At 39.2% G+C, this 24,023-nt stretch overlaps 1 protein-coding gene across 1 annotated transcript in view; it reads left to right on the forward strand.

Annotated features, from left to right (window-relative positions):
• LOC150089839 (dihydrolipoyllysine-residue succinyltransferase component of 2-oxoglutarate dehydrogenase complex, mitochondrial) overlaps positions 1–24,023 on the forward strand; it is a 286,282-nt gene that overhangs the window by 9,070 nt on the left and 253,189 nt on the right. The window contains exon 2 of the mRNA XM_090389672.1: positions 9,114–9,144. Coding sequence (XP_090245798.1) covers positions 9,114–9,144 — 31 coding nt within the window. The remainder of the gene's footprint in view (positions 1–9,113; positions 9,145–24,023) is intronic.

Genomic DNA, 24,023 nt, shown 5'->3' on the forward strand with positions numbered 1-24,023 from the left:
TAAGAGTGAGAAGCAATTGTACACCAGGGGCTCACATCTGGTGAGTATGGGCTTGGCACACCCAGGGTCCTGAGCTGGATATTATCATTCTTCTCTTTCTTGGTGATTCCCTTCTACTTCTGACTCTCTCACTCTCACTCACTCACTCACTCAGGGTAGCTCAGAAATTTTTTTTTTTGGCTGGTGCAGCATAAGCTTCAGGCTTACTTGCACCATATAGCTTATAATAATAATAATAGAGAACAGTCTAGAGAAGCTCTCATAATTAAGGTCAGGACCCTGGGTGTGCCAAGCCCATACTCACCAGATGTGAGCCCCTGGGGCTTTACTCAATTATTTTAGAATTATTTAATTTCTATAATTTTTCAGTTAGAATTAGGTAAACTTCTGTTATCCCCTTCTATTGTGTGAATATGCAGTTGTTGCATATATATATATGTATATTAAAGGGTGGGCCAAAAGTAGGTATACAGTACTGATTGGGTCATGGTATTTTTATTTTTAATTATTATTTCTTTTTAGTTTATAGATAATAAGAAGGATATTTTAACATTGGTGCTAACCAGAATTTGTGTGTCACAGTGTCGGGGGCAGGTTCCAGGAATGTTGCAACGTTGGAGGACATTTTGAGCACCTAAAAGACTAAACATGACCCAATCAGTACTGTATACCTACTTTTGACCCACCCTGTATATATAACTATATATATGAAAGACAAAAGTATAATAATGGGTTAAAATGTGAAGTGCTTTGCACCTGAGCATGCAAAGCAGCAGCAAACAATGCAAAAGTTTATATATGTAGGGTTGAATTAACAAGTCAGTTAAGTGTGAAGATGGAAGTATAAATTACACAAAATGCCAAAAGCTAATAGGAAAAGGATAGCAGAAATATGAGAAATTGTATGTGTGAAAAAGAAAGAATGTGAATATCCTATATGTTATAATGAATTAAGTAAAATTATAGGCTGAATTTTAAAGCCAATTAGAGAGGAGTGACCTGTAAAGTAAAAATGATTAAATTAATAAAAGCAGTAGTAGCAAGCATCAGATATGGGTAGGCCAATTTGGCTATAAGTAAAAAAAAAAAAAAAAAAAGGGGTTAGAGCAAATATGCAATTAAATCAGATATTAGCAAAAGTAAATATTGATACATTATCAGGTATATAAGATACATAAAGCCTCTCTTATACAGTCTTCATAACATTTATTGTAATATAACCCTACCATTTGGACTACAGAAAATTATTATTGACCTATGGTCAACCTTTAGGTCATTTCTATCCTTTCTAGTTAAGGTTTTTGTGATACTCTTTCATGTTATAAACTGTTCACTTTGATAGATGTGAACAATTTTAGCATTAGCATTAGTAGAGGCATTTGATGCAAGAAAGCAAGCTTATGCAGCATCAGCCAAAAAAAAAAAAAAACCCACATCCACTTCGCCCCTCTGTTCGTTCAAAATACCTGTCCAGCTGAGCCTTAAACTTATTTAGGCTATCAACCTCCACTACAAGGGATGGAAGTCTGTTCCACCAACCAACCACCCGCTGGCTAAAGGCAAATTTCCGCACGTCTATCCTACATCTGTCTTTCCTCAATTTGAATTTATGCCCTCTCAGGTGATTATTCTGAGCTAGAGGAAGAATCCCATCAGCATTGAGCATGCTCAAACCATTCAAGGCTTTATACACCTCTATCAGATCACCTCGCTGGTGCCTAGTCTCCAGACACTGTAATTTGCAAAACTTAAGCCTTTCTTCGTAAGAGCACTCCTTGGATTTTAAATTATCTTTGTGTACTCTTATAAAGCATTACTTATACAGACTCCATAGTTTTTGATACATGGTGGCCCTACCATTTGGTCTTAAATCTATTAATTTTAGCCTACATTCATTCTATATACTCCTTTGTACATTCTTGAACCCTTGGCAACCATTTTATTACTTCTTGAAATGCTGGACTTGTTAATACTATTTTCAATATCTTATTTGAAATTTGTATTTGCATTTCATTTTTTTTTTTTTTTTTTTGAGAGTATTTCACTCCTATTTTTCATATATCTTTCTATCTGCAGAATTTTATTCCAAATATATTTTACAGCCACCTATTTACCTATTTTCATTGCAATTTCTGCTGTATATATACTTTCTCCTGGCCAATGCTCCATTTGTGTATCTCTGTATACATACTTATCAAAAATTACTATAGAGTTCACTGATTATCCCTTTTCACAACTTTCTTTCAAGTCCGATTTATCACTATAAATTATTATGAGTCCATAGAACTGCTCCTATGTGTTACTGCTTTAGTTACATTTATCAACTCAACCGAATATGTTCTTACTGTCATTTCCCTCTTCTCTCTACTATGCATTACTTGAACATTCCAGGTATCCATTTCATTCGCTATTTTAGCAACTATTTACTTATGCATAACGCTTTCAGTTTTTGTTTCCGGCCTTTTTTGATATTTTCTGCTCTTATTTTTCAACTTCCTACAATGCAAGCATATGGCATTAGTCTCTTTTTCTTACTAATACTTACATAGTCGGTGTCCTTACTAAAAGGATGGGCTTTATGATCCCAGCTAATACAGTACTTTTAATATCCTTTTCTTAACTTTTTATCTTTATACCTCTACTACTTTTTCCCATTCGTAAAACTATTAGTGTAATATGCAGGTGATATGAACTAGTTTGTACATGAGAGAGACTGTATCCCTTGATAATTTATAATCATCCCATGCATTTTTCTTCTCTGCCATTAAGCTCATCAGTTCATATGACATCCCTTTTTGGTCTAAACCTTGAACAGTACTCTCCATATTTGTATAGAACTGTTGGTGGCCTCCATGATTGCCTATCTGAATACTTCCCATTTGGCATTGGCATTTTTTAACATTAGTTGGTCACACTGAGAAGAGTTTATACAAAATGTCTGAGTCCATTATAATCACCTTTGTGAAAACAAAATCCTTTACCTTTTAGGTGGAACTGATCAAAACATTATGATCGCTGTCACCTAAATGCACCTTAACCTGAAGATTCTTAATACATGATGAATTGCTGCTGATAATTAGATAAAGAATATTGCTTTCTTGTTGCTTGTTGTTTCTTTAACATGTGGTCTGGAAACTAGTCATCTAGCAACTCAAGAAATGTTTTTCTATTGGGAGAGCTGCCAACCCAAGAATTCCAAATAATATCTGGAAAGTTAAAATCGTCCCATGAAAAGATTCTAATTTGTTGTCCCACTGTATTCATCTTGTTCATTATAACCATCACTGTCATTTTTCCTATAAAATACGTGCTATTCTCATTTTTATTTTCCCCAGTTTTTGTCACTCCCCACTGATTCAGTATTACAGTGGACACAGTGTCTCGTGGTTGTACTATTTTAGAATTTGTATGCTGCTTCACTTGACAGGCGCCTCCGTAGCCAGGCGGGAAGGAGCAGCAATGCATAGCACACGCTTCTTGATTAGACTGGGGTTCGAGCCTGTCACCACCAAATACGGAGGATGCGGAAAGGTCAGGGATTGACCACCACATATCCCGGAGCAATATGGTCTTAGTTGCTAATGCACCTAAAAACCAAACAACAACAACACTTGACAGTTGTAGCACCTAAAATGTAGCAAAAAAAAACTGGTTGGTCACCTGACAGGTACCAAACTTTTAATTTTTTTAAAAACGTTTTGGGTGTTTTGAATTCTCTTTAAACAGTGCCAATATTTTATCTTTTTGTAATGAACTGCAGTGCTTAATGAATGTATTTTTTCAAGTTTCAATAAAAAAAAATTAAAAATTTTAAAACATTTCACTTGTTTTGTTACCTTTTATTTAAAAAAAATATATATTAATTCTGCTGAAACTTGCAAAAAAATTTTAGACATAAAATAGAAACATCCCTTATTCTCTTCCATTTTCCAGTTAAAAAGACTAAGTGTGCTTAATTTCAAATATGCACCTATGCATATATTTCTGCTTAGTATGTATATAAATATTATTAAAAAAAAAATTATATACAGGGTGTCTCAAAAATACACGGCATAACTTCAGGAATGAGTTCCTCATATGTAGACAATAAAAATATTTTATATCAACATATTTCCGGAAATGCTTGCTTCCCGAGTTATTAACCGGAATGTCTTATCTCCCACAGGTGATTTCCTTCATCACAAGGTACTGACAGAATCTGGTGGTTTTCCATTCCGACCATTTTTTAACATCAAATCAGGAGCAAGCGGGTATGCACTTTACGTATGGTTTGGCAGACGGCAATGCTCTGGAGGCTCATCATTTGTACCATGAAAGGTTCACAGAACGAAGATGTCCAGACAGGAAAACGTTTGACAGTATCCATCGCTGCCTTTTTGAACACGGGACCTTTACACCTTGTGCTGCCGACAGAGGACGTCTCCAAGATCTACGACTCCTGAAGTAAAGGAGGAGATTTTGGATGTTGTGCATGCCACTCCTGGAATCAGCACACGCAGAATAGCAGTGCGACTGGCTGTTCAACGTTCGACTATTTGGAGAGTGTTGTGAGAACACCAGCTGTATCCTTACCATCTGCAACGGATACAGGCCTTGTCACCAGCAGATTACCCTGCACGAGTAATGTTCTGCCAGTGGTTCTTGCACCAGTGTGGTACAACTCTTCACTTTCCTGCCTTAGTGATATTCACAGATGAAGCACAGTTCACACGACACGGAATCCAAAACTTTCACAATCAGCATGTATGGGCTGAGGAAAACCCACAATCAATTCTTCCATCACATCACCAACAGTGGTTCAGCCTCAACATCTGGGTGGGTGTTTTTGGTGATAAGTTATTTGGGCCCTATGTACTTCCAAACAAACTCACAGGGCAGGCGTAGAGGTGTACGTTCCGGTTAACTTGGGAACCAAGTATTTCCTGAACTATGTTGATATAAAATATTTTTATTGTCTATGTATGAGGAACTCATTCCTGAAGTCATGCCGTGTATTTTTGAGACACCCTGTATATTCAATACTATTAGTTCTTTTCAGGTTTATTTCAAAATTTATTTCAAATTTGGAGTGAAATTTGATACTATACATATCTTGCTTCCTGCACTATGGCACCCATCTTAAGAGAAAAATTGGGTTTTGTATAATCGTTTTTACTCTGTGAAAACAATAATAAAACTTTCAAAAACACATAAGATAAGAACGCAATGTTTATTGAGCAAAACGTCTGGTTGCAGAACTTCAAACTGGCTACAGTCTCTCAGCTCCTGCATGCTTCCACCACCAGAGGAAAAATGTCTCTTAGCTGTTGCTGTTGATTTCTGCGGAGCATTCAGTCATCTTTGGTGTCCTTCCATCCTGAAGTGCCACCGTGTCTATCTTCCATTCAATCTCTACTCTTGTCTTAAAAACTACCTACAGGACAGGTATATTTCAGTCATCACCACCTTCCAGCAGACTACGTGATCAGTTTCCAGAGGATGCCCACAAGGCTCAGTCTTGGTCCCCTTTCTGTGGTCTGTTGTCTTCAATGAATTTCTCTTCTGGACAGGACTGATTGCATTATCTTTGTGGATGACCTCACTCATCGTGCTTGCCAAACCCGGGCCACCCTTGAGGATTGCACCAATGGCACCTTGGCATCCTCACCTGGACACAGGATAACAAGTTAATTACCTTGCCTGAAAAATATCAAGGCTATACTGCTCAAGGGTGACCTTAGTATTAATAGATCAAAATTGTTTCTCAATTCAAAATTCTCAATCAAAATTGTTTCTTCTCCCATCTACCTGATCTCTGATATTAAATACCTTGGTAGCCATTGGCAACAAACTCACCTTCAGAGTGCATCTCAACTTTCTCAGCTCCAAGGTTAGGAAATATTCTGCTGCGCTCAAGCATAAAACTTGTTCTGACTGGGGTCTCCATGGCAAGACCTTGGAGTTATTATGTAAGGCCATCTTTCTTCCCTTTGTCTGTTATGTTGCTGGTGCCTGGTGTTGTAAGGCCGCACTCGCTAAGAACTACAGAAAACTCTAGTCTACACAGAGGACCATGCTGCTCACATTATCCCGGACATGCTGCATCATCAGCACCCTGGCTCTACAGCTCTTGGCAGGAGCCCTTCCCCTCGATGTTGAAATCATCTGCTACAGGCTTTTGCTCAACTCGTGCAAAGGAATTCTTACTGCAATCCTGGATATTTCCATTGATGTGACTAACAATATTTCACCGGAGAGGAAGAACATAAACTCCTTAGCTCCTCCAAATGTGGCAATGATATTGGGATGACACTATGAAAGGTGCAGCTACCAAAAGATTCTTATTGTAAGTCACTATGACCCATCCCAAATCTCCTCCCTGGTTTATGCCGGGTTCCCTAAAATCCAAGCTTGCCAGTCTCTGTATTGTTGAAGATCCCCTCTGTACATATAGTGGGATGGAGGATTGGGAGCATGTCCTCTATTCCTGCCCCAACTATGAAGACCTTAGAGCTAAGCTTATCGCCACTGTTCATGTCCTCCCTATTGGGTCAGAATATGAATTCATCATGAAGGTTGTCAGAAATGACGGTGAATTATCCATCCTTCCATGGCTCCCCAACTCACCCAATTGAGGGCTACTGGAAAATGACATTTTATGCTACAACTATCCACCTGATCATGTTCAGGCAGTACATTGTGCAGGGCATGGGTAACACTACCACAGGACACCCTGTAACATCTTGTGGAGTCCATGCCAAGATGTTTACAGACTGTATTATAGGGAAAGGTGGCTCCACAAAGTATTAGGTAGGTTGTTGCTAATGCAAAGCCAGCTCAGTGCATATGTATTACTTAAAATTTAAAAAAACACTAAACATTACAATATTAATTATATGTCCTCAGAACTTAAAGAATATTCGAGAAATAATACTTATCCACCATTTCTGTTTATACTACTGGTTAACCTAGTTCTAAGTGATATTCATGGTTGCAAAGGCCTATTTAACTTTCCAAACATGTAGATAAAATAAATCTGTATAAAAAAAGCTTCTTAAACTATGTTATTGGCTTAAGTTCAAGTTGTGACCCATCTTACACAGTTTAAGCTCACAGCTCCTTTTAACAACTGGATGAAAATTTGTAGAACCTGTATGTAGCAGAAAAAAACATGTCATATCTGGGTTTTGTCACTAAAACAGTCAGTAATAACTCATTCCTTTTGAGGATGTATTATTTAAGCCAAGTGAATGGTGGATTGTCATAATGTTAAATCTTAAGGTTTAGTACAAATGAAATGTGGATTCTGTTTTGATTGCTGTTTTTACAGTGGATCATTAGCAAAACCTAAAGTTGCATCTGAATTCTTTCATAAAGGTTAAACAAATGTACTTAGTTGCTGAAAATCAGTGGTTTTGTATGACTTATTAGTTCAGTTTCATATTCCTTGAGTGGCAGGAATTCCTAGGCCACAAGAACTTGTGGCCTAAGTGACCCTTTGTAATGGTGATATTGCAAAGACAGTTGTCACTGAAGGGTAAGAAGATACCACAAAATGTTTGACCTCATTATACATATTTACAAATTGGAAATAAACATAATTAAACCAATGTAGGTTTGGGTGCTTTATTGTCTTCAAAAGTTCAGTTTCATTTCTGAAAAAACTACGATGAACTGCATTTATAGATCCAGACCAAAATTGCAGCTTTAACGAAAATTTTGTGCTCACAGTAGTCAGTATTTAAAAAATATAATTGGATCTCTACTCAATGCATAGGGCGCCTCCGTAGCCAGGTGGGAAGGAGCAGCAGTGCATAGCACGCGCTTCTTGATTAGACCGGGGTTCGAGCCCATCACCACCAAATACGGAGGATGCGGAAAGGTCAGGGAATGACCACCGCATATCCCGGAGCAATATGGCCTTAGTTGCTAATGCTCCTAAAAAACCCAACAACAACAACAACTCAATGCATAAGTCATACGTAACGTCAGAGAACTTAGTTTACACTGTCGTGTGCAACTGGGTAGTTTGTTTAAAATGCAAAATTGATAAATTGTTGTTACAACTATAGAAACATTAAATGCAGGTATTTTGCAATGTGATTATGTAGCACATATGATATTTTTCAACTTTTATGTTGCCTGTGATTATGCAGCACATATGATATTTTTCAACTTTTATGTTGCCTGTGATGGATTATTATATATTTTATGATTGTATGCATAAGTTTCCTCACATCTGGTATAACGTTTGTAATATTTATGTTGTGTGCTGTTCGCTGACCGGGCTAGCTGGGTGGGTAAAGTGCCTACCTAGCAACCCAAAGGTCGCGGGTTTGAATCCCGCCTCGGGCTTGGATCAAAGTACTGCAAAAACCTTGGGAGGTGCATTATGGCCACAGAAGCCGATGCGCCAAGAACTACCAAAAACAAAAAAAAAAAAAAAAATATGCTGTTCAGAAGTCCCCATTAGAATGTTAAAGATGAAATACAGCCAAGCATACAAGAAATTTTCAACAGCCAGGAGCAAGGCAAAGTAATTTTGTAAGTTTTTTTGACCACAGAGGTCTTGTCCATTTAAAATTCTTACCAGTAGGCTGAACCATGGTTAAATAGCTGTACTTTGAACTGCTTTATCATATGAGAAATACAACTAAAAGAAAAGAGCAAAGAAATGGGCTCAAGGGTACAGGATTTCATTGCAACACAGTACAAATGTATTTTAATTAAGTAGTACATCACTGAACATGAAATAAGTTGTGTGTATGCACGTACTCACACCAAATCTTACACCATGTGATTTTCTGTTAGTGAAGTAATTGCTGAAAGATTTCACTTAAAACAGTTGCATATGGAGGGCAGTAGTGACACAAATGGCTTCCTGGATTGTTTCCAAGAGCTTTATCTTGCTGCCAAAAATTTGTTGCTACTTATGGACATTATTTTAAAAGAATGTTTATAAAGGTATGCAGATTCGCTTCATATATGGGGGAAAAAAAGTGAATTTTTGAATGTACGGGAACTTTCAATATGCTAAGTATATTTAAGTTTAGTGTGGTTTAAATAAAACATAGCTTTAAATTGTTTATATGCAGACAGAATCTTATTCTCATTTTTATTTATTCTTTTTCCAGACCTATAATCGTAGGCTGGTGCCTTGTACAGGTATGTACTTTTTTTTTTTATTATTATCTAACAGCTATTATATTTTTATTTTATATTTCATTCCTTTGATATGAAAGAAACAGGAAGATAAGGATGGTTGTATTTTAATTTTCTGGAATAAAGGAACTTATCAATCACTATACTATAGAAATTTCATTTAATTATGTGTAAAGTGATTTTTTTAATGTCAGTTGGTCAGCTGCATGCAAATAAAAACAAATTCTAAGTAGAACAAATATAAAAACAAATGCATCTTTTAATGGTACCTATTTCTGCTTTATTTCATGTTAGTAGATAGAAATAAAACAATTCCTTGAAGATAACTCGACATCCTCTCCCTTATACTCTAAACACATTTCTAAAGGAGTACTGTTTCTCATTTAAGTAGCCACCTATTAAAAAAAAAAAAAAAAAACCCTTAAAAAGCCTACTATACATTTGGTTCAGGTAGTAGTTAAGCAAAAAGGTTATTGTGAGGGAACATTCATACAATTCTATCAGATTTAACAAGATTTTTTTCCTTGTAGAAAGTTGAATTAGAAGAGTCATCCAGAACACCAGTCTTACGACTGTAGCCTGAGGCTGACTAGCTCAATATTCAATATGTGTGGGAAATATATTGGAATTTGAATCCATTTTGATTGATTCAAATTCCATATAATAATAATAATAATAATAATTATTATTATTATTATTATATGGAATGAAAGGGGCATGATTAGCCCAGTGGTGCTGGACCACCAATATCATGGACCCGGCCTCGAACTCCACCATGGGGGGGGGGAAATCACGGGAAGGAAAAATTTGTGAAAGTCACTTTATTGAACCCACCTCCCCCCAAGGTCGAAATGGTGGCTAAGGCAGAAAGTGCATTATCTGATGTTGCTCTATAACTACCACTCACCACTGGATGCCAAAAGCTAAAACAGGTCCACCTCCATAGCTGGATGAAGATGAGAAGTAGAAATATTGAACATACTGCATTGAGTGTAGTGCAAGATAGTCACTCGTGTTAGGCCTTAGGCAGAGGGGTCGGATTGAAAAGTCACAGATAGTCTCCATGGGACGGTAGTGGAGCAAGTGGCGTTGTCTCTGCATGGTACCACAACTGAAGGGCAAGCCCATCCAGACCTATCTGGATGGGCTTGCCCATCCTTCATCATGTGAGCATACTATGAAGTAATGAAACTAGAGACAGACATTAGCATTAGTAGAGGCATACGATGCAAGAAAGCAAGTTATGCAGCATCAGCCAAAAAAAACAACAACCCTCCCATTTTACCTCTCCATTCTTTCCAAATGCCTGTCCAGCTCAGTCTTAAATTTATTTAGACTATCAACTCCCACAGCAAAAGATGTAAGTCTGTTCCACCGATCAACTATCCGCTGGCTAAAGGCAAATTTCTGCACATCTATTCTACAACTGTCTTTCCTCAATTTAAATCTATGCCCCCTCAAGTTCTTAATCTGAGCAAGAGGAAGAATCCCATCAGCATTCAGCTTGCACAACCCATTCAAAGCCTTATACACCTCAGTCAGATCACCTTGCAAGTGTCTACTCTCCAGGTGATGCAATTTGCAGAACTTAATGCCTTTCTTGGTAAGAGCACCCCCTTTGTTCTCCTCACCAATCTTGTTGCCCTTCTTTGTACTCGTTCTAGCAACTTTACATCCTTTCTAAAATGAGGCCTCCAGACCTGTACACAGTACTCTAGGTGTGGCTTGACCATTGACTTGTACAATGGGATAATCACCTTCCTGTCCCTCCTAGCAAAATTCCTATATATCATTGACAAGACTCTAGGACCAGCCTTAGACACCCGTCTGCACTGCTCAGCGAACTTCATATTTGACTGCACAATTACCCCAGGTCTTTTTCACTTTCCACTTCCCTGAGTGTAGTACCACACAGATGGTACGTTTCTCTTGGGTTATTGCTACCCATATGCAGTATTTTGCATTTGTCAATGTTAAACTTCAGTTGCCACTTTTCAGCCCATTTGCCCAACTTATCTAGATCCAGTTGGAGTAGCATACTGTCTTTACTGTCATTAACAACCCTGCCAACCTTTGTGTCATCTGCAAACTTGGACCTTAATCCTGATATACCTTCATCAATATCATTGATGAATACACAAAACAACAATGGACCCAGAACCGACCCCTGGGAACTCCACTGATAACATTTGTCTTGAGAGCAGTGTCCATTGATTACCACTCTCTGTCTTCTCCCACTCAACCATCCCTTTATCCATTGTAGCAACTTACTCTTAATGCCATACCTCTCCAATTTGTACAGCAGTCTTCTATGTGCAACAGTATCAAAAGCTTTCCTGAAATCCAAGTATATGATATCAAAATTATTTTTGTCATTCAGTTCCTTTGTGACTACATCATAGTATCCAATCAAATTAGGCACCTCTGTAGCCAGGTGGGAAGGAGCAGCAGTGCGTAGCACACACTTCTTGATTAGACCGGGGTTCGAGCTTGTCACCACCAAATACGGAGGATGCGGAAAGGTCAGGGAATGACCACCGCATATCCTGGAGCAATATGGCCTTAGTTGCTAATGCTCCTAAAATCCAAATAAACAAACAAACCAATCAAATTAGTCAGACAAAACCTCCCTTTAACAAACCTATGCTGTGGCTTAACTATTACTGCAGTGTTTTCTAGATGATCCTGCAATGCTTCTTTAACCAGTGACTCCATTATTTTCCCCAGAACACAAGTTAACCTAGCAGGTCTATAGTTACTTGTGTCACCTTTTGAACCCCCTTTGTGAGTTGGTGATACATTTGCGCAGCTCCAGTCCATGGGAACCTCCCCTGTGTCCAAGGAAGCTCTCATAATTATGGCTAAGGGTTTGTTTACTTCCTTTGCTGCCTCCTTTAATATGACTGGATAGATTCCGTCTGCCCCAGGTCTTTCTTATGTTTAACTTCAACAATTTCTCCTCCACTTTGCTCTCAGTTATTACAAAATCACTTAACTCCCTGTTAGAGTTTGATAAACTTCTAGCATTCCCCTCATTGAATAACTCCTCATGTGTGAATGATGCAAAATACTCATTCAGTTTATCAGCTATCTGAGCATGATCATCAATAGTCAACCCATCTATGTTAATTGGTCCAATCTGATTCATCCCTTTCCTTCTAGAGTTTACATAAGTAAAGAACTCTTTGCTGTTTTTCTTTGCATCCTTTGCCAAAGATTTCACATCTGCCTTTGCCTGCCTAACCTCATTTGTGACTTGATTATAGACAAGCTTATATCTGCCATAGATTTCTGTGTCACCTGATAATTTATATGTATCCTATACATTTTCTTCTCTGCCACAAGCTTCATTAATTCATCTGACATCCATTTAGGCCTGAACCTTGAACAGTATTTCTTAGTTGGAATGAAAAGCCTAGTTGCCTCCAAGATTAAGTCTCTGAAGGCTTCCCATTTAGAATTCAACATTGGTAACATCATCAGTTGATCCCACTGTACAGAAATTAAAAACTGTCTGAACCCCTGTAGTCACCTTTGTGAAAGCAAAAGCCCTTCCCTTTAGCCTTGATGGTAGTTACATCTTTAAATAATTCCCATATCAGTACATTGTGATCACTGACATCCAGTGGTTCCTTTATCTGCAAATTCTTAATGCATGAATAATCACTGTTGATAATCAGATCAAGAGTATTACTCCCTCTGGGAGCCTCCCAAACATGCTGCTGTACAAAACAGGCATCCAATGAATCCCAAAAAGTCTTGCTAGTGTGGCAGTGACTAACCCACAAGTTTCAGTCTATATCTGGGAAGTTAAAATCCCCCATTATAAGACATTCTGATTTACTGGCCCACTCTATTTCTCTGCACAATTGCTCATTATACTCATCAATTTCATTAGGCCTACAACACACACCTACTCTCATATTTCCTTTCCCAGTGCTTATGTCGCACCAAACAGACTCAATGTGCATAAATTGATGATAGTCCATCTGTAGTCAGCGAATAGCACACTACAGATGGACTGTCATCAAGAAGAACCTGATAGCTCCTGCAATCTTGGAAAAAAATCAGGCTCGATGTGACCGACCAACTTCAAAAAATAACGAATATGGCCATAACAGAATGAGAACTGGAGGAGGAACAGCAAGAACAAGAAGTACAACCCAGAGCAGCTGAAGTACAATAGACAAGATCACAATATCCAGAATAGAAGAAGAGTGGAAGAAAGTGCTAGCAGAATTCAAAGGAATGGACTCCCACAAAGACCCACACCATTCCAAAGCAGAGATCCAACACAACCCTTAAGCCACAGACCACCTCAGTATGCAAATAATACTGGATTATCTCAACAAAAAAATAACACTAGACACCATGCACATAGCCATTTACTGTGCCACTGTAGCAGCCACTAGGATGAATGGAAGGGAAACCAGAGAACAATATAACAACACAAAGACGAGGAACTACCATCCTGGGAAAAAAGGCTATAGCAGAAGATAAAAGAGATAAGTGAAGATAGGCCAACTGATCCAGTGCCAGTGGGGTAACAGAAGTAATAAGCTGATCAGAAAAGCGAAGGCCATCCTCAAGAAGGACAACGTCCACGGTAAGCATGTGACCTGTAATCAGAGGGACTACCGTTACAGGGAAAGTACCCAGAGGAGAACAGACAACAGGATATTTGATGAAAACTAGAGAGCCTTCTACAGGAAAATTAGACAAGAGGAGAAGGAAGACAATGCCCCCCCCCCAATGAGAAGGTACTCGAAGATTGCTGGGGAAACCTGTGGAGTAGCAGAGTTAGCTACAATGGCTGGATTGATCTAGAAAGGAACATACAGGAGATCACAGAATGGGAGATTCGGGAGGAAGGAGTACAACAGTCAATCAGGAAGTCCTACAACTGGTGAACCTAAGGAATAGATAGCATCCACCACTACTGGTACAAGAAATTCGGCAGAAATTGCACTTTTTTTTTTTTTTTTTTTTTTCCCTTGTTAGTTGTTGGCGCATCAGCTTCTATGGCCATAATGCACCTCCCAAAGTTTTTGCATTTTACTGTGATCCAAGCCCGAGGCGGGAATCGAACCCGCGACCTTTGGGTTGCAGGTAGGCACTTTATCTACCTGGCTAGCCCGGTCGGCAGAAATTGAACTATCTAGTACAGAAATTGCACTATCCCCATTCAACAGTATCAAGAGTGTATCGCGAATACGCCATTTCTGGAATAACATTTCATTACGGACAGAGAAAGGTGGTGGATGAACGTGGCTGTTGACGTGTCTCGCATTGTTTCAGCCAACCGGAGAGCGACATTGACACAAATCACCGCCAACTTCAACGAGTGAGGTGCCAGAAATGTCTCCACCAAGACCATCAGGTGATCATTAGCCGCAATAGGTTATGGGAGCTGCTGACCCACCAGAGTCCCATTGCTAACACCACAACATTGGACTACGCCTCATCTGGGCGAAAGAACATCGGTACTGGACCTTGGACGATTGGAGACGGGTATCCTGGTCCAGTGAGTCCCATTTTCCAGTTATTTCGAGCAGATGGAAAGGTGTGTATCTGGTGGAAATTGCACAAAGCTATGCACCCGTCATGTCAACAAGGAACTGTTCAGGCAGGTAGACGGTCGGTAATGGTCTGGGTTGTATTCAACTGGCACAGGATGGGACCTCTGGTACATCTAGATGCATCTCTGAACAGTCCAGGTTACGTGTCGATCCTTGAAGACCATCTGCATCCATTCATGGTCATCACATACCCACAGGGCAATGGACTCTTCCAGCAGGACAATGCACCTGCCCACAAAGCTGTGGTGACTAGAACATGGTGCGAAGAGCATTCCGCAGATTTTACCACCACGGAATGGCCTCCCCATTCACTGGACAATGAACCCTGTAGAGCATCTTTGGGATGCTGTGGAAAGGTCTGTTCGAGCTTTGGATCCTCCACCCAGGAATGCGACAGAATTATGGACCAGTGGAGCAGCAAGCATAAATGGAAATCAAAAAAATGCAGACGTGTGGAATGCTTTTGTGAACTAGTTGAATCAATGCTTCGCCATGTGACTGCCCTTATCTGGGCGAAAGATGGGCCTACCCGTTACTAGGTAGGTATCCCATGATTTCTGTCCACTTGGTGTACAAATTCAACCTGACCCTGACAAACTTCCTAGAAGCAACCATGACCACCATCGAGGTCAAGAACTTCATGACCTGTCTGTATGGCTACTATGGTTCTGTCTAGCACTCAACCCATTGTCCACTATGCTTAAAAACAGCAAGTATGGCTATACCCTAAAAGAAGGGAGGAATAACTTGTACATCCTCTCTAACTAGATGTACAGGGATGACATCAAACTCTATGCCACAATTGAGAATCAACTCCAACAGCTACTCCGGATCACCAGAGTTTGCACTGACATCAGGACACAATTTGGCCTAGACAAATGCAAGACCCATGGATTGCATCAAGGATATCTAGTTAGACAAAACTACCAGCTGAAAACTGGTGAAGAGATTGAATCCATGGCAGAGGAAGAGACATACAAATACCTCTATTGTCAGGGAAACGGGAAACATGCTTTGTAAAAAGGATAGGTGGAACAGGACCAGTGTATGTCTGCAGGGGCAAAGGTTGATGACATAGAGCAGATATCATCTTTTAGGGGCACAAAAGGTGATATAGTTGTACACGTTGGCACTAATGATATTAAGAGTAGGAGACCGGCAGAATTACTTAACAAGTACAGGTCACTGATGAAAAAAAGCCGTGAATTAGGGTTGAATTTGAAAGTGTCTGCAATTCTGCCCAGACACGATAGGAGGGAGTATATGATGAGAACCTTGTCAATCAATTCGGCCCTGGAAAGATTGTGCAAGGCTCAAGGGATAGAATTTTTTTCAGCCTGGACTGTACTTGTTAACAGGAGAGGCTGCTTCTACAGGGATGGGATACACTTAAATAGAAAGGGTGCAAGAATATTTGCTGATGCTATTGAGGCAGTGTTAGGTGGGTCGGAAAACTGATAGCTTGGGGGGATACAAGGACTAATAGTTAAACAGTAGCCGCAGGCAGAGGTGAAGGTGATTCTTGCACAACTTCTATTAGAATAAGTAGCGACCTGGAGCGAGGGGTGTTGGGGGTTTCAGGGTCGGATGGCAGTCATCGTGAAACAGGTGGGTATATGGGATGTGTTAGAGTAACTAAAAATAAGAATAGGTGCATGTATACCAATGCTAGAAGTATAGTAAATAAATTTGATGAATTTGAAGTGTTGGTCAAGACATCAAAGGCGGATATTGTTGGGATATCAGAGACGTGGTGTCACACAGATATTAGGAATGCCGAACTGGAATTTGGGGAGTACAATGTGTACAGAAAGGATAGATAGGATAGGAAGGGAGGAGGTGTTATGCTGTTAATTAAGAAAAACATAAAATCAAAAGAAGTGCATCCAGTTGATATAGATGAACAGTGCACTGTTGAGTCAGTTTGGTGTGACATAAGCACTGCAAAAGCAAAAATAAGAGTAGGAGTGTGTTATAGGCCTAATGACTTGAATGAGTACAATGAACAATTGTACAGAGAAATAGTGGGCTAGTAAATCGGAATGTCTTATAATGGGGGATTTTAAATTCCCAGATATTGACTGGAACTTGTGGGTTGGTCACTCACACACTAGTCAGACTTTTGTGGATTTATTGGATGATTGCTTTTTTACAGCAGCATGTTCGAGAGGCAACCAGAGAAAGTAATACTCTTGATCTGGTTATCAGCAGTGATCATTCATGTATTAGGAATTTGCAGATAAAAGAACCACTAGGTGGCAGTGATCACAGTGACAAATGTGATCTGAAGACAAATGTTATCAGTGTACTAACGTGGGATTTACTTAAAGATTTAATTACCATCAGGGGTAAAGGAAAGGGTTTTTGCTTCCGTAAAGGCAAGTACAGTGGTCTCCGACAGTTTTTAAATTCTGTACAGTGGGATCAACTGACGATGTTACCAACAGTAAATTCTAAGTGGGAAGCATTCAAGGAATTACTCGTGGAAGCTACTAAAAGTTTCATACCTATTAAGAAATATTGTTCAAGGTTTAGGCCTAAATGGTTGTCAAATGAACTAATGAGACTCGTAACAGAGAAGAAAAATGCATGGGATGCATATAAATTATCAAGCGACTCAGAAGCCTATGGCAGATATAAGTTAGTCTGTAATCAGGTCACAAAGCAGGTTCGGCAGGCGAAGGCAGATTACAAGAAATCCTTGGCAAAAGATGCTAAGAAAAACAGCAAGGATTTCTTTACTTATATAAACTCTAAAAGGAAGGGGATGAATCAGATTGGTCCACTTGACATCGATGGTTCGACTGTTGATGATCCTGCTCAGATAGCAAACAAACTGAATGAGTATTTTGCATCTACATTCACACGTGAGGAATTATTAAGGTTTGAAAATGACAGAAGGTTATCAAATTGTAGCAGGATACTTAATGATTTTGTAATAACTGAGAGCAAAGTGGAAGAGAAATTGTTGAAGTTAAACGTAAGAAAAGCATCTGGGATGGATGGGATCTATCCAGTTATATTAAAGGAGGCAGCAAAGCAACTAAGCAAATCCTTAGCCATAATTATGAGAGCGTCCTTGGACTCAGGGGAGGTTCCCATGGACTGGAGATGTGCAAATGTATCCCCAATTCACAAAGGGGGATCGAAGGGTGACACGAGTAATTACAGACCAGTTAGTTTAACTTCTGTTCCTGGTAAAATAATGGAATCACTGGTTAAAGATGCATTGCAGGATCATCTAGACAAAACTGCAGCAATAATTCAGACACAGCATGGGTTTGTTAAGGGAAAGTCTTGTCTGACAAATTTGATAGGATATTATGATGTGGTTACAAAGGAACTGGATGCAAAAAATAATTTTGATATCATATATTTGGATTTTAGGAAAGCTTTTGACACTGTTGCGCATGGAAGACTATTGTACAAATTGGAGCAGAATGGTATTAAGGTTAAGTTGCTACAATGGATAAAAGGATGGTTAAGTGGGAGAAGACAGAGGGTGGTAATCAATGGGTGCTGATCTTCGTGGACTAATGTTATTAGTGGAGTCCCACAGGGTTCGGTTTTTGGTCCACTGTTGTTTTGTATATTTATCAATGAAATTGATGAAGGTACATCAGGCTTAATGTCGAAGTTTGCAGATGATTCAAAGGTTGGCAGGGTTTTTAATGACAGTAATGGCAGTGTGCTACTGCAACATGATCTAGATAATTTGGGCAGATGGGCTAAGAAGTGGCAACTGAAGTTTAACCTTGACAAATGCAAAGTACTGTATATGGGTAGAAGTAACCCCAGAGAAACGTACCAACTGTGTGGTACTACACTTAAGGTGGTAGAAAATGAAAAAGACCTGGGAGTAATTGTGCAGTCAGATATGAAGTTTTCTGAGCAATGCAGACAGGCTACCAGGGCAGGTCATGGGGTTTTGTCAATGATATATAGGAATTTTGTTCGCAGGGAGAAGGGGGTGATTGTCCCTCTGTATAAGGCAATGGTCAGGCCACGCCTTGAGTACTGCGTACAGGTCTGGAGGCCTCATTTTAGGAAGGATGTAGATTTACTTGAGCGTGTACAGAGAAGGGCAACAAGATTGGTGAGGGGAATGAAGGGCTCCTCTTACCAAGAGAGGCTTAAGTTCTGCAAATTGCAGTGGCTGGAGACTAGGCATCTGCGCGGTGATCTGATTGAGGTGTATAAGGCCTTGAATGGGTTGAGTATGCTGAATTCTGATGGGATCCTTCCACTTGTTCAGATTACGAACCTAAGGGGGCATAAATTCAAATTAAGAAAAGACAGATGTAGAATAGATGTGCGGAAATTTTCCTTTAGCCAGCGGGTGGTTAATTGCTGGAACAAACTTCCATCTGTCGTTGTGGAAGTTGATAGGTTGAATAAATTTAAGGAGGAACTGGACGGTCCTTTGGAGGGAATGGTGTGATTTTTTTTTTTTTTTTTTTGGCTGATGCTGCATAAGCTCATACACTTGCTTTCTTGCATCACATGCCACTACTACTACTACCTGGGGATGATGTAGGCCCACTAATTAGAACACAAGGAGATCAAGGCCTGCCTAACTGAGAAGTACCATCAGAGTTTCAGAAGCCTGCTAAAATCAAAGCTGAATGGCGGGAACATGGTCACAGTCATAAACACTTATGAATTCCCAGTACTAATGTATTCTTTCAGGATCTTAGATTGGACCAACACCAAGTTGGAGGAGATTATGAGATTGACCAGGATAATGATGACCAAGAGCTGCCAACATCACCTGAAGTTGGCCATCAAGAGAATCACCATAGCCCATAAAGTAGGAAGGAGGGGATCGACTGATCTCATTGAACAAGAGAAGGCGGTGATTAAGAACCTGTGCGATTACTTTCAGGAAAACACAGTGCCAATCTACCAAGCCATAAGAAAGATAGACAAACAGCACTCAACCTCAACAAGGAGACCACATTGACACAGACAGAAGAAACAAAGATAGAAAGATGGGTGAAGGAGACACTCCATGGCAGATACTACAGTGACCTCCATCAAGCCTATATAAGTAGTCTTGATAAGATGGCTTCCGACACTTCAATCATGAACAGAAGGCTCTTCCCTGAGACTGAAGGATTCATGCTCGCCATCCAAGACCAGGTAATCAACATTAGGAACTACAGGAAATATGTGACTAAGGACCCCAGAATAACAGATGACATATGTCAACGGTGCCACCTGGTCCCAGAAGCAATCCAGCACATCACCACAGGATGTAGGGTGATTACCCAGATGGATTACACTCACAGACATGATCAGGTGGCTAGGATAATACATCAGAAGCTAGCCAAAAATACCTACTATATTACAAGTACAAGCCTCAGGCCATACTAGAGACCTCTACCCACAAACTATATTGGGATTGTGCCATAGTGATGGACAAGACGATCTTGCACAACAGCCTAGACAATTCTCATTGACAAGAAGGAAATGGCTACCTGTCTAATCAACATAGCAGTACTGAATACTAGAAACCTTCAAAAACATACAAGGAAAAGACTGGAAGTACTCAAACCTAAGACAGGAAGTCAAAGACATGTGGCATTTGGAACAAGTTGTTGTTGTTATTTGGTTTTTAGGAGCATTAGCAACTAAGGCCATATTGCTCCGGGAATATGCGGTGGTCATTCCCTGACCTTTCTGCATTCTCCGTATTTGGTGGTGAAGGGCTCGAACCCCGGTCTAATCAAGAAGCGTGTGCTACGCACTGCCGCTCCTTCCCACCTGGCTACGGAGGTGCCTATGGAACAAGTAATGACCATCTTGATCATCTTGTCAACCACCTGTATGGTGCCAAAGAGCCTCTGTATGACCTAGCAACAATAGGCCTCCCTGAGAACACTTACATAGAACTCCAGAAAGCTGCAATCCTGAACACCTGTAGGATAGTAAGAGAGTTTCTTGACCAACAGGAACAATGATAATAGTAACTAGACCCAACGAACCACCCCATGCACTCGGTACCAGTAACTGTCGTGGAGCGGGGAAAATCCCATAAAGGGGAAAAATTTTTTTTATAATAATAATGTGGATTGAGGCTAAGATGTGTGAAAGCAAAAGGAAGGTCTGAGAAAAAAAAAAAAATCATTTTTGGTTTCTCCAACAGTGTGCCAGGAGTTAAAGAAAAGAATTGGCTTGGACATGTTTAATTAAATTATAAATACATCTCTGCATTCTGTTTTTCTATCTGTCAGTAATAGTGGCATGCTTGGAATTACAGTAATGTACTCTTTCATGAGTTATCTGGGCTCAATTATCCATAGGGTAATTGAACCCTGGATAACTGATGAAAGTTATATGTATGTGGTGTATATATATGTATACGTGCTATACATATGTAGTTTTATTTTTAACAAACATTTAAAGAATATTATTTATCTGTGCAAGTGGATTCGTAAAGTACATACAGGAAATCACTGTCACGTCTCTCGTTTTGCCACTTGGTAAATCACATCAGATATTTTTACACCCCCAGATGTGAAATCAAGTGTCTTGAAACACCTGCTGCATTTGTCTATTAAACATCATGAAAGTTTGTTCTTGTGCTTGCCGCATGTTGTATATAATAGTTATCTTGCATTTCAAATGCAGGTAAAATGTCAAGTAAACAAAAATGAGTTGTTTTAACAGTGTAAAAAAACTGGAAATTATTAAAAGATGTGAAAAAGGTGAAAGTGTTTCAAAGCTTGCAGACAAATTTGGAATTGGCCAGCAAACTGTATGGAACATCATTAAAAACCAGCCCAATATAGATAAATTTGTTTCTAAATGTGACACATTTGCTTGTGCTTCACAAAGAAAATCGTTAAAAAGTGCTACAAATGAACAACTTGAAAGCATAATGATAAAGTGGTTTTTACAACAAAGAGCTGAAGGAACTCGAATATCTGGACCAATAATTTTAAACAAGGCAAAATACTTTTTTGATAAATTAGAAATGCCTAGAACACCTAAATTTTCATCTGGTTGATTGAAACAATTTAAAGACAGGCATGGTATAAGGGAGTTAGAGATACAGGGTGAAAAGCTCAGTGCAGATAATATGGGAGCAACTTTATTCTGTGATGAATTAGCTATGATTATTAAAGAAAAAAAGTCTTATTCCATCACAAATTTACAACGCAGATGTGACAGGACTTTATTGGTGAGCAATGCCCAATCGCACGTTGGCATCTGTACAAGAAAGAAATGCACCAGATATAAAATTAGCAGACAGGGTAACAGTTTTATGCTACACAAATGCTTCAGGGGATGACAAATTAAAATTAACTGTAGTGGGAAAAATTCAAAATCTAGAAGTTTAAGGGCACTACAAATATTCCAACAGATTATTATATTCACCGATCAGCATGTATGACTAGGATATATTCGAAAAGTAGTGGACAGATAAATTTGTTCCTCACGTTAAAAAATATGTCTCGTAAAGGTCTCCCCCACAAAGCAATTTTGTTATTAGATAATGCTCCATCCCATCCTCCATTGGAAAAACTCTCTGCAGAAAATGGCGATATTGTTGCCATTTATCTTCCACCCAATGTAACACCACTGGTACAACCTGTGGACCAGGGGGTGTTGAGAGCATGAAACAATCGTATAGAAAGACCTTGATGGACTTTATCACAGAAGAAAAGAATCCTCTTTTATTTTGGAAGTCACTAACAATTAAAGATGCCATCTATAACATTTCTACTGCATGGGTGGAAGTTAAAAGCGAAACAATTATAAAATAATTCAGAAAAAAATTGCCTGATGACTTTATAATTGCCAAAAATAACTTGGACGTGGGAGACTCAAATAACATTGTAGAAATTGTTCCTGATATTTTTAACTCAGTTCAAAATATTGAAGGCAAGTGTTAATCAATGATTAAATATAGACAAAAATGAACCTGAAAAAATGACCGACAATAACTTAATCCAAAGTGTGCAAGAACACTTTGGATTAAGGCTGGATCCAGGCTGGACCTGACGATGATGAGAAACTACATCCAGCTTGCAAAGTAAGTTGTAATGAAGCCCTAACAGCGGCAGAGACATTACTTAAATTTGTGGAAAGTCAAGAGGAGGTAGATTATATTGAAATTTTACAAATTTGTGGACACAAGAAAAGTAAAAGAAAAAATAATGCTACAAAAAAAAAAAACAATCAAAAATCACAGACTTTCTATCAAAATGTATAAAATATTACTGTTGTTATATATATTTTTTTTTTATGTGAACCCCAAACACGAGAGGTATTAGAACCTATAGTACTTAGTACCGTGCTTGGGTTGGAGGTTGAGAAGACGAAAGAAGATATTTGTTGACATTGGACTTGAACTTCTGTAGATTGTAATTTTCAGGAAATACGTATGAAGGAAGGTTGTTCCAGAAAACGGCAGTTGAATGAATAAATGAGGAAGATGAAAAGTTGGTTCTGTGGGTTTGAAGTTGGACAGTAAATGGATGTTGGCTGGTGGCGGCACGTGTTCGGACTGTTTTGAAAGAGAGAGCGGGAATTATAGAAGCCAATTCAGAAGAACAGTGCCCATGGAAGTATCTGTAAAAGAGGCATGCAGCAGAAACAGTGCGTCTATGAGAAAGCGAGTGGAGAGACTCTGTTAGAGATGAGTCATTAATTAACCTAACTGCCCTCTTCTGAATGGAATCAAGAAGCCTGAGAGAGGTTTTGGGGGCACCACCCCAAATGTGGGAACAATATTCCATGGCAGGGCGGATTTCCGATTTATACAGAGTGAGCAGCTGTTTGGAAGAAAATTAACGCCGAGAGCGAAAGAGAAAACCAAGTTTTTTAGATGCAGAGGAAGCAATATTTGTAATGTGCTTGTGCCAAGAGAGATTAGAAGTCAGGGTAATCCCCAAAAGAGATATATTCTTTTGCCTAGAAATTGGAGTGTCACTAAAGATAAGCATAGGAGCAGAAGAATCCTTTTTGCGAGATATAAGACAAGACTGAGTTTTAGAAGGGTTGAAATCAACTAAGTTGTCTTTGCCCCACTGGAGAATTACCTGAAGATCGGCATTTAAGGAATTGGTAGCAGATTTTCGAGAAATTGAAGCTGATTGAGCAGGACAAGATTTGGACATCGTTGAGATTAGAATTGAGACCACGTATATTTGTGAAATGAATTAGGAAGTCCTTGGGAGGTTTAGATCTTTTCGCAGATAAGCTTGTTCTATTAGTTTGACAATTCATGGTGTATTCAACAGTAAGAAAAAGTGGGTGGGACATGCTGTATGAAGTAATGAAATTTTTGGATAT

This window comes from Mastigoproctus giganteus, chromosome 2 (genome assembly GCF_048544385.1).
Source record: "Mastigoproctus giganteus isolate SK-2022 chromosome 2, ASM4854438v1, whole genome shotgun sequence".
NCBI lineage: Eukaryota > Metazoa > Arthropoda > Arachnida > Uropygi > Thelyphonidae > Mastigoproctus > Mastigoproctus giganteus.